At 45.9% G+C, this 17356-nt stretch overlaps 1 protein-coding gene across 1 annotated transcript; it reads right to left on the bottom strand.

Annotated features, from left to right (window-relative positions):
* Positions 1-9046: 9046 nt before the first annotated feature.
* LOC104323091 (uncharacterized protein KIAA1958-like) lies at positions 9047-17208 on the bottom strand. The gene is given in 3 exon segments (XM_069777214.1): positions 9047-10460; positions 11377-11549; positions 17082-17208. Coding segments are annotated over 3 exon segments (1281 nt in total). The 3' UTR covers positions 9047-9479.
* Positions 17209-17356: the final 148 nt, after the last annotated feature.

Genomic DNA, 17356 nt, shown 5'->3' with positions numbered 1-17356 from the left:
AACGTAAACTGAGTCACAGAAAGGGGAAGTGCCTTGCTGAGGCCATCTAGTTATGTGTTGGCAGAGAACAGGTGAGAACCCAAATCTCCATATACCAATGGCCCATCAACTACTTTCTCTTCAGTATGTGCTGAGGATGCCCAGTGTCATCAGACTGCACCCATTCTCTGGGCCTAGCAGATCTCAGTGGTAAAGTACCTTAAAAAGAAAGGACAGCCCCCACCCGCAATGTCCTCGTTACTGCACGTCCCCCCATCTTGCACTGTAGAAACACGTGCATGTTTTTACAGTTGATAGGTTCTCTAATGTCTGTGGCAGGATAAACTTTTAGTCATGCTTTCTAGATGAATTGTAAAGCAGAACACATACAGTGCTCTACAAATCTCTACATTTATGTCACTGCAGTAGTGATATATTCACTTAACACACATAACTCTGCTGTTTATCACACACCTTTAAGCTTCTCTCCCCACTGTTCTCTCATCACAATCTGCCCTGGAGCACATCTGAACAGTAGGGTAAACCACCTCAAACAGCTTATAGGGGTTTTTTTTATTTATTTCCTTTTTTCCCCAAATATTTTTTAATATCCCTTTCTGGGGATCAATCATCTACACTTAAAAACAACTTAGATAAAAAGGTAGAAAGAGGAATTTCACTGGAAGAGAGCTGAGAGTGTTTCTGTAGGGGACACAAGTCTGGAAGAGCAAGAGTGCAAAAGCCTCCAAAGATGGCATACTTTTTTCATACCTCAAGAAACTGTTTTGAAGTAGTTTTGACTCTCAGTAATGATGCTTTTGGACACGCCATAACTGACTTGAGATACCAGTTTCCAAAGAAGCTTAGCAATACTCTCACTTGCCCAAGAGTGGTCCCAGACCATTCCTCAGATGCAGTCAAATCATTCAAGGCCTAGGTGTCAAGGCAGGAGGCACTTTAGCTGCTCACAGCATTTATCCCCCCTACCCTTCTGGTCTTTAATATCCTGTTGAAAAAAAATCTCCCTGAGCTAAACAGCACTTAGCTGTATCTCCTGGCGACATAATCCTACACTGCTGCTTCATGCACCACTGGGGAATGAAATCCCCAATGTGAGTTGTAGGGTATGTTTCTATTCAAAGCATTGGGACCTGTCCCAGGGGAAGATGAGTCCCATAGTGATGTGTGGTAGTTTCTTCAGACCTACCTACAGAGCTCTGAATCACACCAAAAACAGACTAAGAGCCCCACTTCCAAGTGTTAGCACCTGGCACGAAGGCAAGTACACACAGTGCGTCTGAAATTCAAAATATCTTAAGGCAAAAATATACATTTTTCCCTCCCAAGTGCAGGGCTTCCCTTGCTCCTCAGCCTATACCCATAAGATCTAAATGGGCCTTCTCTGAAACCTTTACAAGCTTAAACCTATACAGGTCTTCTCTCTGTGCATCGCATACACAGCGCTCAGGATTTGCCATGGAGCATCAGCAACACGTACGGTGTGGGATATTCTTTGCTGTCACTAGTTGTCCCAGTCTAGAGCACGGGAGGGAAGGAGTGCATTTGCATTTGTTCACTGGGTTATTACCTACAGTGGCTCTAGGTCTGTGGTTTTCATTTGGTCCTTAGCAGTCAACAAGCAGAAGTCCCAGTCCTGCCAGAGTGCCTAAGTGCTGAACTCACAGTTCCCCTGCAGGTACCACAAGGCACACGTACCACAGAAGGTGGCTAAGACCAGGGCTCTACTGCTGTGGCTTTGGGGACAATGTCTCTGATGTCAAAGCTCTCTGTATGGACTGTAGGCTGCTTCCATACAGCTCTTGGAGCTGGACGGAGCACATTCGGGTCTCCTGCAAGTGTCTCGGTCAGTGAGCGATCATGGAATATCACATTGTTCCAGCGTTCAGAAAGACTCAGAAAAAAAGCCCAGCAGCTAAAGCCCCTACCAGGGCTGAAACAGACTGGGTGAAGACACTACCTTCCAGAGCACAGGTCAAATGTGAGACGTCTCAGAAATTGACTCCAGCTATTTGAACAGTCCCCTAGGATCAGCACTACAAAGATGAAGTCTTACTTCTCACTGTGATTTAGTTTAAAGGCTCCAAGGTGGCAATTCTTCATGTTTTACAGAGAAGCATTACAAAGAGCAAAAGAAGGCAGTGTTGAACTATAAAAATAATTTTGCTGTAATAGGATTTTTATAGAAGTCTAAGGTAGGCAAGGGACATTTCAGGATTTTATTAGAGCAAGTTAATGTCAAAAGTACAAACCATATGAAGTACAAAAGCCAATGCTATTGGTATGGGAAAAGTGAATCGCCCCCAGAAGCATGTGAAAAAAATACATGCTGTCCTGTCATTTGGTTTTCCTCACAACTGCTGTATCTCTAGACATAATAACTAAATAAATGACACCTAGTAGCCAGGCAAGTTTTCATATGGTGTGATAGAGTCAATGCATTCATGTCTCAGGCTAACCTCCATTTAGTATTGCAGCAGTCTGCAGTAACAACTATCTTTATAGAGGTCACCATTAGATCTCAATAACCTCTATAATAGGCTGGTGGCAAACAGCTGGAAAATAATCAAGTGGCTGATGAGAAAGGCTACAACACTTTGACATAGACTTCATGTTACTAGATCACAAGGCAGTACCTGACTGGGCAGCCAAGTGTGACTTGGCAGCCAGTTAGGTTTCATCCAAAAATAAGAATGCCAGCACTGTTGGGGAGAGGGTGCACTGTCACCATGACTTGCACAGGTATGAAGGAACAGGTACGGCCAAAATCAGTCAAGATGTTCCAGGGTGCCATCAGGCCATAAAAAGGACACTGCCTCAATAAGGAAGATACCAGTCACAAGGCCATGATGGGAGGCGGATCAAACACTCATTACTCAGAGGGATGCCCACCAGGCAGCAATGTCCCTGTGTGGCAGAGGTGGGAAATTAAGGACTTGATTGCTTTGCTCAAAGAGGAGAAGAGTGCAAAGGAGCCCCAGCCCATGGTAGCCTCAGGGCAGGGGAATGTGCTGCTTCCTTGCAGGAGCAGGGTTGCTTGCTGGAGGGGCTCTGCAGCCTCAGCCCAGGGCCAGCCCCTGTTAGGGTGCTCAGGAGCCCTGTGAGCCCTTCAGTGCCAAGCAGTCATGAACAGCAGAGGGTGGCTCTCCCCTGGGGCCAGGACTGCTGGGAAATGCGAGGGAGCAAGTCGTCTGGCTCAGAGACACGGTGCACCCAACAAACGTGCAGGATGGCTCCTTGCGCAGCTTTCAGTGACACTGTCAGAAGGACTTGGGTCTGCAGCGTAAATGCTTCAGCTGTGTCTTGGACCGCTTCTTTCTAGTAAATCCTTGTTTCTGACAAGCTGCGATTGCTTCTGACAAACAAGAGCTTGCTGCTGAAGCTGATGGCAGCTTCAGCACACAGGTTTGTCATCTCCTGTTTGTCCCCTATTTTAAGCTTTGCTCAGCTGTGGTCAACAGCTGTTCATGTGCTACATGAATGCCTGTTTCTAAGTTTAGGTGTATCCTTCATGAAAAAAACAAGGTGACCAAGTAGGAAAGGAAAAAGAAAGACTGGCATGTTCCTCCAAGCTCTGACCCCAGCTTGAGTCAGCTTGGGTGTTGCGTCAAAATGACACCAGATGCAACAGACTGTCCCTGTGGGGACACTGTCCTACCCACTCTGCTGTATTTGAATTAACAACAGAGTAATCAACATGGCATCGCTCAACTTCACAATGAACCCTCTGCTCACATAAATGGCAATCCTGCCCCTCAGACCTACTATCCCAGGCATCACAGCTTTGTTCTATAATATCTGCGTTTAAAGCAGAGATGTTCTCCTTTAACAACATAAAGCACAGGCAAGTGCCCCCCAGAAAACGCCACTGCTTTGAAAAGCAGTCATGAGCTGGCCTCTCAGGTTGTACACTTTCAAAATAGCCAGCATATAATACCAGAGGAGCCATTCAAATGTCATGGTGTTCTCACCAGTCTCTGTTAGCATCTTCCTCCACCCTCGTCCCCAGAAATCTCCTCCCCAGCCCACAGCTGCTCTCGTTGTTCATGGGTGCAGCTGCACCCCAGTGATGCAGATGGTAACCCAAAAAAGCAGAAGGCGCTGGAGCAGACTGACAGACCCTGCTGTTTTTAAGGAGGGTGCTCAGCAGGCTTCGAGCCAACTCAGTGACTATCTCACCCTTGGGAAAGAGGCTACTTTGCAGCAGCACAGCCAGACTGCAGGAAATTGGGTGAAGTCCTGTCCTCCCTACACAGAGCAAGGAGAATCTCAGCAAGATGCTGGAGGTGTTGGGTGACTTTTTGCTAGCAAAGTGAGAGACCTTCATAGGGCAGGGTTAAGGTTTAATCTTCCAAGCAGAGCAGAAATCCGCCCCATGGACTCATACCCAGCTGGCTGGGCCTCACCCTGAGCTGCTCCCAACACACACTGACAAACTGGGAGTAAGTTTTAAAAAGCAACAGCTTTATTCAAAATCCCCAGATTAAAAAGCTCCAGCCACATTGTGCAGGACTAATTCCAGGTAGACTCTCCTTCCACACTGGCAGCAGCAGAAGGCAGAAAGAACCCCAGAGCACAGAAAATACTCTAGAATTGTCTGTGGGACTTCTTCAAGTAAGATCATGCATAACAGCTTGTTCTCCAACTGCCAGCACACCTGTGACCTTGGCTGGCAGATCTGGGACAGAATCCTCCAAGCTCCTGAGAGATCAATGACTGATACCGTTTCATTTGGGTTTCATTTACCTAGGTATGACAAGCTCTATTTTGAGAATAACCACTGTGATTCAACCTTACTTCTCTCACTCCAGCATGACATGACTTGATCACATCTCCTCTCACCGGTTTTCCCCAGACAGGCTCCATTTTCCCACAGACCTCATCAGTGAGCTCAGCAAAAGCAACCTTACCCAGCGTACATATCTAAAGATATACATCTGACATATGTCAGATCAGGCCCCTTCAGGTAGGTCCTGAAGGGTCTTGGCAAGACCCTAAGGAATGGGTGGCTCACCCAGGGACTGGCCCTGCTGCAGCTGTCATAAGGATGACTAAAGGCCCTCAGACACCAGGCAGGGACCTTCTCTGCAGCTGTAGGACTTTCTCTATCCCCTGTTCACTTGGCGTCTCTGGGAAGGGCTGCTCTGACCACCCTCCATTCAATCCTAGAACCATGGGGAATGGGACCACTGGGAATGCTCTGTGATACTCTGCTCTGCTTCCTGTACTCACATCTCTTCCCTAATGCCATCTGTTTTCTCTCTGCACTTCTTGATTAATTGTCTGTTCATGTGCCTCTTCTTGCACCGTTGCCCAGTTGCTTTTCTCACCTGTCGTGGTTTAACCCCAGCCAGCAACTAAGCACCACGCAGCCGCTCACTCACTCCCCCCACACCCAGTGGGATGGGGAGAAAATTGGGAAAAGAAGTAAAACTCGTGGGTTGAGATAAGAACAATTTAATAGAACAGAAAAGAAGAAACTAATAATGATAATGAAAACACTAATAGAATGACAACAGTAATAATAAAAGAATTGGAATGTACAAATGATGCACAGTACAATTGCTCACCACCCGCCGATCAACACCCAGTTAGTCCCCAAGCAGCGATTCCCCCACCTCCACTCTCCCCCAGTTCCTATACTGGATGTGACATCCCATGGTATGGAATACCCCTTTGGCCACTTTGGGTCAGCTGCCCTGGCTGTGTCCTGTGCCAACTTCTTGTGCCCCTCCAGCTTTCTCGCTGGCTGGGCATGAGAAGCTGAAAAATCCTTGACTCTAGTCTAAACACTACTGAGCAACAACTGAAAACATCAGTGTTATCAACATTCTTCACATACTGAACTCAAAACATAGCACTGGACCAGCTACTACGAAGACAGTTAACTCTATCCCAGCTGAAACCAGGACATCACCCTAGCATTATCACCAATAATGAGAGCTCTTGTTTCTATCAGGGAACAAATTACTCAGAGAGGTGTAGAGTTCAAGGCAAGGTTTTCCTTCAGAGCAGAAAAATATTCAATAACTAGCACACCATACTTGATTGTGGACCTGCAGACCTCCCACATCTGGACTTGGGGCTGCTGGTTGAGGCTGGGAGGTATTTCCCTGTTTCCTGGCCTGAGTGTCCTTCCAAGCAAAGTTTTTTCCAAGTGATATTTTCCTGTGCCTTAGACTCCTTCGTGGAGATGTGAGTGTAGGATTTGCAGCTCTCTGTCTCCCTTTGCTTCCCTAATTTTGACCTGGTGAAATGCAGTCCTGGTTAGTTCATGTTTTGGCTTTTCTTTGCATAAGGGTACTCAATCTAGGTCATGGGATGAGCCAGACATGCCCTGTGGACGCTGCAGTGTCTATCTTCAATAGGAGCAAGTCCTTCTCACTGTTTAACTAAATAATAACTAGACCACACCTGAATTATCAACACTGTCTCCAGCACAAATCCAAAACATAGCCCCATACCAGCTACCACAAAGAAAATTAACTCTATCCCAGTCAAAACCAGCACAGTACTGAAGAAGTTTGGCTAATAGGCAAATATTCCTTGTGACAAGAATTGACAGTTAAACACCACATGTTCTTCCCCATAGCCAAGTACTTTCTGTAACAGTTCAGTTCATCATGTTTCCACAGTTTACAAATGCGATACTGCTTTTATTTCAGAACAAACACTGCTTGTAAGTGGGAAGAGAGACATCAAATTGTCAAACTCAGGGACATCAGACAAAGGAATAAGACATACTGTGAGACAAAATCAAGACCAACTCTTCTTCACAAAAGCACTCCAACGTTTTTTTTCTCTTTTCCACTCACTTTATATCTCTATTTAAAAAAACCCTCATAGTACTCTGATTCACTGTAGGCATTTCCTCCATGGTATCAGATGCCACTGCAGGAGAACAAGAACAGGACAACAAACAGAGTAACTCAAAGTCAGTCTGAATTGGATGATACCTACCAACCCTGGGGTTTTACTTAGTTTTCATATATAGAATATTCAGTCCTTTGCAAAACATGCAAAAGGAACTATTTTCCCGCTTGGGATACTGGACATAAGCTAAATGCTTTCCTTGGATATTTATTGACTTTTACAAACAACATACGCATGCGCAGAGGAATGCTGTTTCATTACAGCCACGGCTCCTAGTTCCTTGACACTGTTGGAGGCAACAGGGAGAATCTTGCAATCATTGAGAGAAACTACAGCACTCCCTATCACCATGCCTTAAAGCAAACAGTTCTACTGCTCTGTATGTTCCCTCCGCTAATGTATGGAACAAGCTGTTCGTTTTGCAGACGTCTAAACCCAGGCAAGTGCCCACCTCTCCTGCAACGCCAGGTTTCCCCTGGGCACACGGGCAGAGAAGGGAGCTGAAGTCTTCTCAAGGAAACCCTCCACCCTGTGCTGCCACGGCACCAGGACTCCGGAGCCCACCACAGCATTCCTGACCCACCAAATACAGCGACTTCAAATGAGCGGAGAAATTAAGGGCAAAAAACTTCTAGAGATTAGAGGAACAGCCACTGGCTTTCGTACATCCTATTTGTGCCTGAGGAGACCTCACCGTGCCTGCTTTTACTGCCAACAGCCACCAGAAGGTCCCAGCCTGGGAACTGCTCTGTGGCAGTGACTGCAGGAGGAGCTCCAGCAGGTCATCACCCCTGAAGAACAGGTTCCTTGGTTAGTTACCGAACAAAGAGTCTGATTTTCTGAGTGCACTTCAGGTTTCAAAATGGTTTGTGTTAGAACAGCTTCTACTCCTTTCAAAGACAAACCCTATCCCAGCCCAGCTTCTGCTTTTCCTCAGTCTTAGCTGGTGATTTGCTCTGCAGGACTCAGAATGTTTTTTTTTAACAGGGAATGCCCCTTATGATCGCCCATGAAACGAAAGAAAATTATGACAAATAGTATTTTTCCTCTATGCATACCTGAAACCCTGTTCAGGAAGAAGCTCCTATTTCCATCACATGAGCTTGTCTGGAAATCTTGAGCATCCTCTGCCTCCTCCAGCAAAAGCTGCCAAGGCTTCACAGCATCAGAACCTTAAAAAAACACCCTGACAGTGGGAAATAATGTCCACAGCCTGCGAGGGTTGTAGGTAGCAGCTTTTCCTAACAGATATTTTCCCTGCTAAAGTTGATGCTACTCTGTGTTTCAATAGCCAGCTAATTACATTCTTAAAATAATGCTGTTCAAAAGCATTTAAAGGACAGGAGCAATATTATATTTTACAACATAGAGATCCTACAAATCAAACTAACATTTAAAAAAAGATAATTCAAGCAATTTGGGGGAGGGCGAAGCAGTCTTTCAAAAAAAAGTACAGCTAAATGTCATTGTTTTATCTTTGCAATCATGTATCTATTGGACTGAAGCTGTGATTTCAAGGTGTTATACAGTACTAGAAAATCAATGACTGTATAGTAGGCTCGGTAAACCTCATCAACCCTCTCACAGCCCTGAAACCCAGTGGAAAAAGAACTGCCATTTCTTTCCATTAGAATAGAAGCAGATTGCACATCACCAAATTGCATGTGCCCAAGTCTGTTTCATGTCTTCCAGGTTTTCTTTTCTGTGACTTAAAGGCTTGCCACAGCTCGAGCTGAAATGAAGGTTTCCTCTCAACAGAAGGTGGACCAAGCTGTAGGGGTAGAAGTTTAAGGCAATTATTTTTACAACTGACCACTGATTTTTGAAAATTACATCATTTGGATGCCAGACTTGAGACGCCTTAGAGTGCTTTCATTTTCAAAAGATGCTGAGCATTTTACTTCTGATAAAAGCCCCCTTTAGGATGTCTCAAAACCTGGACAGCCCCAAACTGCTGGTTTTTGAGTTAAGTGCTCACCATTTATAAATAACTGAATGAAAATGCTGTCCTTTGGGGATACTGTAATTAATTTCACCTGTTTGTTTCTTATTTGGTAAAGCTGATAGCAGTTTCTAGCAGTACCTACAGATCCAGTGTAAATGACCAGGTATTGAAAAATATCTGTATTTCCAATACACCAGACAAGTGGAGAAGACTGTGAACCATCGAAAAATGTGGTTCAGAACAGAGTAATTTTTGCACAGTAGCTCTGCAAGAAAGCATAGGCACATCTGCTTCAAGAGGTTTTGGTCCCCAAAACTCAGTCTCCTTTTGCCTAGCTATGCTTGCTAAGGAGGAAAGTCCATGATACACATGCACATTGCTGCCTCCGATGAGGAAAAAGCTCTCCACCACCTCTTTGCTTGGGAGACTGGGCAGTGATGAAGGAGGCCACCGCACCCCTAGTTTTCAGAGCAAGGCTGTATTCATCCCCCAAATGGGACCGCACCATGTGAAGTCCTCCTCAGGAAGAATTTAATGTCCTGTCTTTCCACTTCTTGCTCTTGTTTGAAAGCTCTTGCTCTTGCTCCTCTTCACATCACACTAAGGCTACTGGGCGAAGCACTTTCTTGGGACACTGGCTGGTGAGAGCAGACAGAGGACAGAGTTACTGGCAGGAGCTAAGAGGGACAAACTTCCTGGAAGCCTGAGTGAAGGAGACAAAAGTAAAATTTTCACAGTGCTCCAGCTTCACTTTCTTCGCCAGCCTGGGGACAACACCTCTGAGGGAGCAGAGCCCCATCCTCTGCTCCTCATACCAGATGCTCCCCATGCCGCAGACCTCCTTCTGGGCCGTCAGGTAGAAGGGAGACTTGGCCTCCATCTGTGACGGGGGTCAGTGTATGTACAAGTACTTGTAGAGGAGGCAGTATGGGCAGAGCTTGTGCCCTTTCGAGTGCTCATGGTACATCTGGCCGTAACGTGCTCTGTTTACATTCACCCTGTTTTCTTGCTTCACGCTATCTGTTCTGGCAAAAAACGGCCTGTTCTGGGAGTCTTTGAGCAATTCAATGTCACCAAACGTTAAGTCCACATGCTCCTGTAAGGTTGGCACGTTCAGGTACTGGCTGTTGTATTTCACCACCACAGACAGCAGGGTTACGGGGCTGTCATCTCCCAGGCATCCTGTCCTCCACATCTCTTCCTCATCAGAAAGGGAGAAGTAGACAATGTTGTGAGAGCGGGCACCAGGCATCCCAGTCTTGCTCAGGACCTTAAGCTTCTCCTTGAGCTTTCTGGTGGAAGAGCTGAAGGTGCTGCTGGTGACGGAGAAACCAGCACCTGCATTCTTGAGGATCCAGTCCAGGCCTCGTCAGATAGCGTGGAGGGACGTGGCTAGAAAGCCAGACCCATCTGTTTTCTTCACGGTGATGTAAAACTCCTCCAGGAGTTCATTGAGCTTCACTGCTGGGATCTGGAACAAGAGGAAGTGGAAAGATGTGTCAAGGCACGTATCGGAAGGAAATGCATCACAGATGGGGAAGACACGTTTAAGGATTCTCCATGCTCTGTCTGAAGAAACCTGCCACAGCCTCCACGCTTCCCCAGAAGTTGTTTCTGGGCAGCCCCTTAGAGTCTTGGGAAGAGGCTACATGTTTATCTAAGCAAAAGAGATGGAATGAAACCCCATGGTGTAAGGATGTTCAGGCAGACCAGATGCATTTCACTGGCTAGTACCACTTTTGCACCAGCTGTAGAAATCCATATTCAGGAGAAAGGAGCCAAATTCCTGGCTTTTTTGAAGTGAATGAAGGTTTCAGTCACACTGAGGTGCAAATGTGTGACCTACTACTTGGGCGTAGTACTCTATACTTTTGCAGTAACATGGTACATATGGAAACTTTTCAGGCAAAGAAGGAGGAGGAGGAGGAGGAGGAGAAAGAAAAGGAGGATGAGGAGGAGAAGGAGAAAAAGGAGAAGGAGCAGTTACTTCTTCTTTTGGCCATGAGATGTCAGTATTGCAGTCAGGCTGCCAGTCAGGCTGCTTTAGCCTGCCAATGGCTTAGATCAACCTAACTGAGAAACTTAGCTATAAAAAATGTGAGTGGGGCTTTTTTTGTACTTTGGCCCTTAGCCACAGTCTTTATTTTTGGTGTGCACGCTTATTTTGCTGGGAGTTCATTTTTGGAGAAAAGTCCGCAAATGCTCTGAATTGCATTGGCTAGGTCTGGGAGCGGAAATCATGCAAACAGTGTGTCCTTACGGTAACAGCAGGAAATCTTGTCACATGGCAGCATGAGGCCAAGGTTGTGTACAAGTGCCATGTACATGAAAATCTTTAGTACCACCCTGGGTTTCCAAGCTACTGGCTCAACCATAAAGGCAACATGGTGTGAACTAGAAAAGGTTACAGCTTTATTAAGAGAAACTTGGAAGGTCCCCAAGACCACAGGGATGTGAAGAAGGCTGGAATCCCATCTCCTTTCAAACTTCATGATAACTTCATTGACCAGGAGGGCTGGCTCCCACCACTGAAAAAACAGTATTTTGCTAAGTTTTCTGACCTTAGTGATGTCCATGTAATCCCTGAGTCCTTTGGTCATGCACCAGTACCTCCACACGTTGAGAGCATAGAGGGTGGCCTCAGTGGTGTTGGGGCTCACGGCACTGATACACAGGTATCTGAGGTCATCATCAAAATTAAAGATGGGAAACTTGTTGAGCTTAGTTGAATACACTAGAAAACAAATAAAAGGGGGTAAAAATAGCTTGTCCTAGTGACATGCTGCCATCATTTCTGGCTAAGAGCAACTTGGTGTTTTTCACAAAATGTGAGGAATTTAGGAAAGATGACACACAGCACTTCCCTGATCATTTTCCATGAGTTTGTGTGCTGAAAACTCAGATGCAGCAGGAAGGGCACCAACATGAAGTCACCCTAAGGCTGCTGCAAAGCTAAAAATTACTGCCACACAGAGGCAGTAATAGAGAGAGAGTAACACAGCATCTTTTACCTTGCTGCAGAAACAGTGGAAGGATGACAAAAACTCGTCCTATTCCTATACAGCCTGACTCTGTGCTGCTGGTGTATCACACCACCATGGTGTCTGTGCAAGTTGGACAGGCAATGCTAACCAAGTAGGATTTTCCACTCACACCCACTTTCTACTCCTTGCTAGGCACAACAGGATCAGGCCCTGTTGCTTCAGTGGAGCAAAGGCAGGTGCATCTTGATGAATACCATGAGTTAAGTGAAGACATGTGGTGTGCATTTCTTAAAAGGAGAGCCTCAGCCCCACAGGCAGGAACTGAAAGTAGAGGATTGATGGAGAACCTTTTTATAGATGTTCAGACACTTAATATCCTCTATGAAAGAGTAATACATTTTTATGATACCACTATAATTTTATTATATCCACTATACTTTAAGTCTACTTTTTACAGGGCTGAAGCTAATGGATTTTGCAGCCCAGTGCACGTTAGCTGGGAAAGGTTGCTCTGAACATCCATGCACTGACCTAGTGATCCCCACGATGATCATCTCAGCGTGGCAGGAAAAAGGAAGAGGTAGTACACATAAGAGGAGGGAGATGTTGGAGTTCTCCTTCTAACCTTCAATTCTGCAGCCACAACTGACTGTTACTGCAGCCCCAGAGGTGTAACTCTGCACATTAGAAAGAGGTGATTTTAAAAAGAGGTTTCTGTTGTTGCAGGTTTTGCTGTTAATATAGCATATAAAAGATAAAGGGACGGCATAAACCCAACTGAAGAACCCACTGCAAGCAAAACAAGCAATGCTGAATAGTTGCACCGTGCACAGGCTAACGATGTAAGCATGTTGTCTGATCCTCTGAGCTCTGGACACTTCTATAACAGGAGTCCTCAGTCTGTGGTCTGCAGACCCCGGAAAGCCCAGGGTCCCCTCCTGAAGACTCAAAGAAAGATTGGTGGAAAAAAGCATGCTATGCAGAGGGCACATCTGAAAAATGCACATTGTCATGCAAGCCCATCCAGGGGCAGAGGTCTCACAAACTGAAGGAACCCTCTCTTCCTTCTGTACACTGCAACTAGTCAGTGGACAAAAACAGGACTTCTTTCCATCTGAAAGGTAGGCTGCAAGTATTTTCTTCTAAACTGAGCTGCGTTTACAAACTTTGCTCATGGCAAATGATCCTCCTCTGTCTGTGCTGACGACCACTGTCTGTGGTGGGTGGCAGCCACCTTGCTTTCCTGCTAGCCCAGGGATGGTGCTGCTGAAGGGGTGTGTTGTGACAAATTCAGGTGGCATGAACTTGGTGGAAGATCTTCAGGTCCATGGCTTCATGAGCTCTGTGCAGTGAGTTATTAGGCAGACAACTGCTAAAGAGAGGCCAGGATGCTGATGGAAATGACAAGCTGTTCAGTTGCCAGCGCTCTCCTCGACAAGGGTTTGCCCTCTTGTGCCCTCAGGCCTTGCTACAACCCTCTGGCAATGACTGTTCAGGCACTGTTTGCCCCCTACCAATAAACAAATCTTAAGTCAGTTCTCCATAAAGCTTTGCACCTCCCAGGATGTTTGTTTGCCCAGCCCATGGATTGGTAACATTCACCCCCCATACCACATTTTCCCACAAGTTGCTTGCTACTCTGCTTCTGAAATTGCCATCTCATGAGCTGCCACCGGCTCACACTGCTGGCCCACCTGGGGACTACCTCTGAGAGCACCAAGAGCACTTTGGGAAACAGCATACTAAAATCAAGAGCCTAACCATACAATGTCAGTTGCCCTGGAAGATACAACAGCACCAGCCCCACTGAAGTTCTCACACTGCAATTAATCCCACAGGGATTAACTTCTGACAGGCCTCGCTTTGAAAATTATGGTGGCCATTTCCTGAATGACAGTATCACTTGGGCAATTTATTGAACCACAGCAGAAGACAGACTTAGATTGCTTCTGGCTTCCCAAAGCAGGGTTTATCATGTGCTAGGACATTAAGTCATAGTTCCTGGTTTCTCCAAATTCCAGATTTTCAAAACTGGGGCATCTGGTTTGAGCTGAGCTCTGTCACTTGATAGTGCTAACAGTAACAGCTTGCTTGTTATTAGTGCTACTTCAGTCCTGAACTGGGACAGTGAGTCAAGTGCTGCACCAGAACAGGATACGCAGATGGCCATTCAGGGATGCTTCATACCTTATGCACGGTGATGCCCGTTAAAGTCTGTAATGTTTTTTCCTTTTCTTCCCACTGGACACCTTGTCCTCATAAGCTCAGAAACTACAAAAATTGGCATGAGTTGCTCTAAGACTTGAGAGTATAGCCAGATCAGAAAGTGATGGCTACTGTGAGCAGCGTGCAGCTCTAATACTTGCAGCAAAGGAGTCTTAGCATAACAAAAATTAAATAAAATGATGACTTTGTGATGGCAAGCATGTATCAGCTACCATCTGTAAGGGTGTTGTATCAGAAGGCTGGAACAAGAGTTACCTGATTTTCCACTCCTGCAGGAAATAGACCATCCTTGCTTCTCTTTTTTTTTAATCAGCATAATGAATATTTGCTTTCTTTTGTCTGGGAGAAAACAGTTTATTCCTTTCATTCTTGGAGAGTGTGGAAGAGTCCTGGAAAATGATGGGATCTTAGTTCAAAAGCACACCAGTGCACGGGCTCTGTTTAAAGGTAAGCGTATTCCCATGCTGCCTTCATCGCTGACTTAAGTGGCTGCGTACCAAACCACATTGCTCTTTGCCCAACATTGCCTGTCAGCAACTGTATGATGCTCTAAGAGCTTTAAATGATGTCTGAACACCTCATGGAGTACTTGATAGAGGTGTTGTAACACTGCCAGGAGACGCTAACAAAACTTACACCCTTACTAAGCATGGACAGGAGTTCTCACTGGGACCTGTCAGACAGAATTTGGCAAAGCATTAAACAGCTAGGAACACACATCCCATATCCAGAAGGGCCTTGCAAACACTGGTGCTCTGGGTTATAATCACATCAACACTTGCAGGTTCTGGATCAAGTCCCATGAGGCTGCATTTTTATGTGTGTAACTCACAGGCTGCCTGTGAAAGCAAGCAAGTCCTGACTCAGTACGGCTGTAGGTACGGCATGAGTAACAAACATGGAGGAGATCGTGCACCTAAATCTCAGAGTCCTGCTCCCTCACCCCTCATATGCCTTTTGCCTCCCTCTTCCTGGAGGTTACCCAAGGGCTTATTTTCAACAGCACTTCAGGGGATGCAGCCTAGGTATGTGAATACACAGCACTTGAACACCTCAGTAATGATGGTTCCTTTGAAAAAGTCATCTTTCTGTTCAGTTCATCTGATGCTACACTTGTGGCAGAAACCCTGCGAAATCACACAAAACAGCCATCTGCACAGGCACAAGTCCCCTTGCCAAATTTCTGTCACTGAAATGATACATTGTACAGGAAAAAAACAGTTATATTTGTCATTGCTTGCCAAAACATGCACACACCTTACATCTATGCAGACAAGCATGCTATTATCTGATGGTTTGTAGGTGCTCCATGCCAGACCTTTTAAGTTGAAATGCACATGGTGAGTGTCTAGACACCTAATGCTCCGCTCCATGATGAGGCCAGGACTTGTACTGTGTGTGTGTTTGGTGAGGGAAGAAGAGGAGGGCTGCCAGATGAGCTAGTAACATGCCATCAAAACTGGTGAGGTCTCAGATCTGATTTCTCTTTACATCTCTGCATTCTCCCCCTACAGCAAAGGCAGCTCCTCACACAGAGCCTGTTGCTGTACATGATGCAAATTAGCAGTCATTGTCTTAGTGACACTATGTCAGAAAAGCCAGAGGACTGTATTCATCCTCCCTCTGTGGAAGCAAACATATTAATCCCCCATCCATCCACCCCAAATAAAGATCAGATCTCTGTCATACCTGGACGTTCCTAAAAGCCCCAGATTCTACTCATCTTTAACTGGCCTTTACTCATTTTTGTGCTAGCCCAGTCTGCAAAGATGCTGACATGTATCACAGGCTCCTGGCAGATACCACTGTTGTCCAGAAAGAGCAGGGATTTTAGATGCTGTTTAGAGGCCACCTGGCTCTCACAAGGTGAGCAGGGAGACACTCCTGTGCTGCCTGCTGCCTTGCAGGAACCAGGCGTCTGATACAGCGCCAACATGGCCTGACTGATTTCTGGTCTGCTGAGCAGTTTGATGACCACATTTTACAACGATGTAAGCAGTCCCTCTTCCAGAATGGGCTCCAGACCCAGAAGCCTGAAGGGCACAGATGATGTGGAGAGGCGACCCCCATAGCAGATGGCACTGCAGAGGATACAGCTTAGCTCTCTGGCATTGTAGGATGGGCAATGCTTGTCTGCTCAACAGGCAACCCTCTACACACGAGAACATCTGAGCCTCCAAGAACATTTCTGTGGTTCCCTCACCAAGGCCCAGACTCACAGAAATCTCCTTCCAAATGCAGATGAATGGCATCACCTTGTATTACAAGGTTAATGGCTCCATGGCTAGCAGCATCTTATCTCAACACTTAATGCGCATTTTGTGCCTGCCTTTCCCTGGGTATACATTTGAAGCAGGTTTTTCTGCAGTCCTGTTCTGTTTGCCATTTTGTGTGGAGACAATAGTAACTAAAAATGTACTTGCAAGTACACCAGGAGCTCTGAGGTGAATAATCATGCTACATGCAGGATTTTGTCTTCAAGCTCTTGCAGGTGTCATTTCCTCACAGCTTTCAGAGGAGCAGCAATAAGCACTTCTTGTGCTGCCAGTCTTGTGTATGCATTCTCTTCTGGGTACCTGTAGGAATTTGGCCCTTAGAACAAAGTGTTCATATACAAATAGCTATATCTTCTTATACATGGCCATCTTTTTCTTTTTCCTTTCTAATTATTCTCTTTGAGAGTTCATCAATGCTATCAAAAGTGAAGGTTGTAGCATAGTAAGCCATAAGGCTACTCTAAAAAGAAATCTTGCTCATCTTTCCAGGGACAGCTGCCAATTTCCATTTGTCTTTGGTGTATATTACAAAGCAAACCACCAGCGAGTTACAGACTCCACTTTGCCATGTCCAAAGCCGATCTGAAGAGGTAATGTGCCATAATGTCCCTGAGCAACTTCTACACAGTTGCAGTCATGATATTCTTAGGCAATATCTTGAGCACAATGTTCAGATATGTTCAGCTGCAACTAGGAGACTTCATCACGTTTGTGAGCTCATCCCAGGGAAGCACTCTGGATTGCCTAAGCCAAATTCCTCAGCGCTGTTTGCCTAGCTACCCAGAAGGCCTGAACCCTGCAAGACGGCACACAACGTGTGCATGCTGCTGCTGGTTATCCTTGGGTATGAGAGGAGGAGGAGGAGCAGCAGCAGCAGCAGCAGCAGCAGCAGAAGACCCGCAGCCATCCCACCCACTGTGGAAGCGTGGAAGTTCTTAAAGTGGCAATCTGGGTTAAATCAGTGTACTGAGGGAAAAGGGAAAGCAGCTCAGTTACCAGAACTTTACCAATCTGCTTAGCTGAACCTGCATTAACCACATTAACCATTAACCACC

Source organism: Haliaeetus albicilla, chromosome Z (genome assembly GCF_947461875.1).
Source record: "Haliaeetus albicilla chromosome Z, bHalAlb1.1, whole genome shotgun sequence".
In the NCBI taxonomy this organism is placed as follows: Eukaryota; Metazoa; Chordata; class Aves; order Accipitriformes; family Accipitridae; genus Haliaeetus; species Haliaeetus albicilla.
This window is presented reverse-complemented; position numbering and strand designations above follow the sequence as displayed.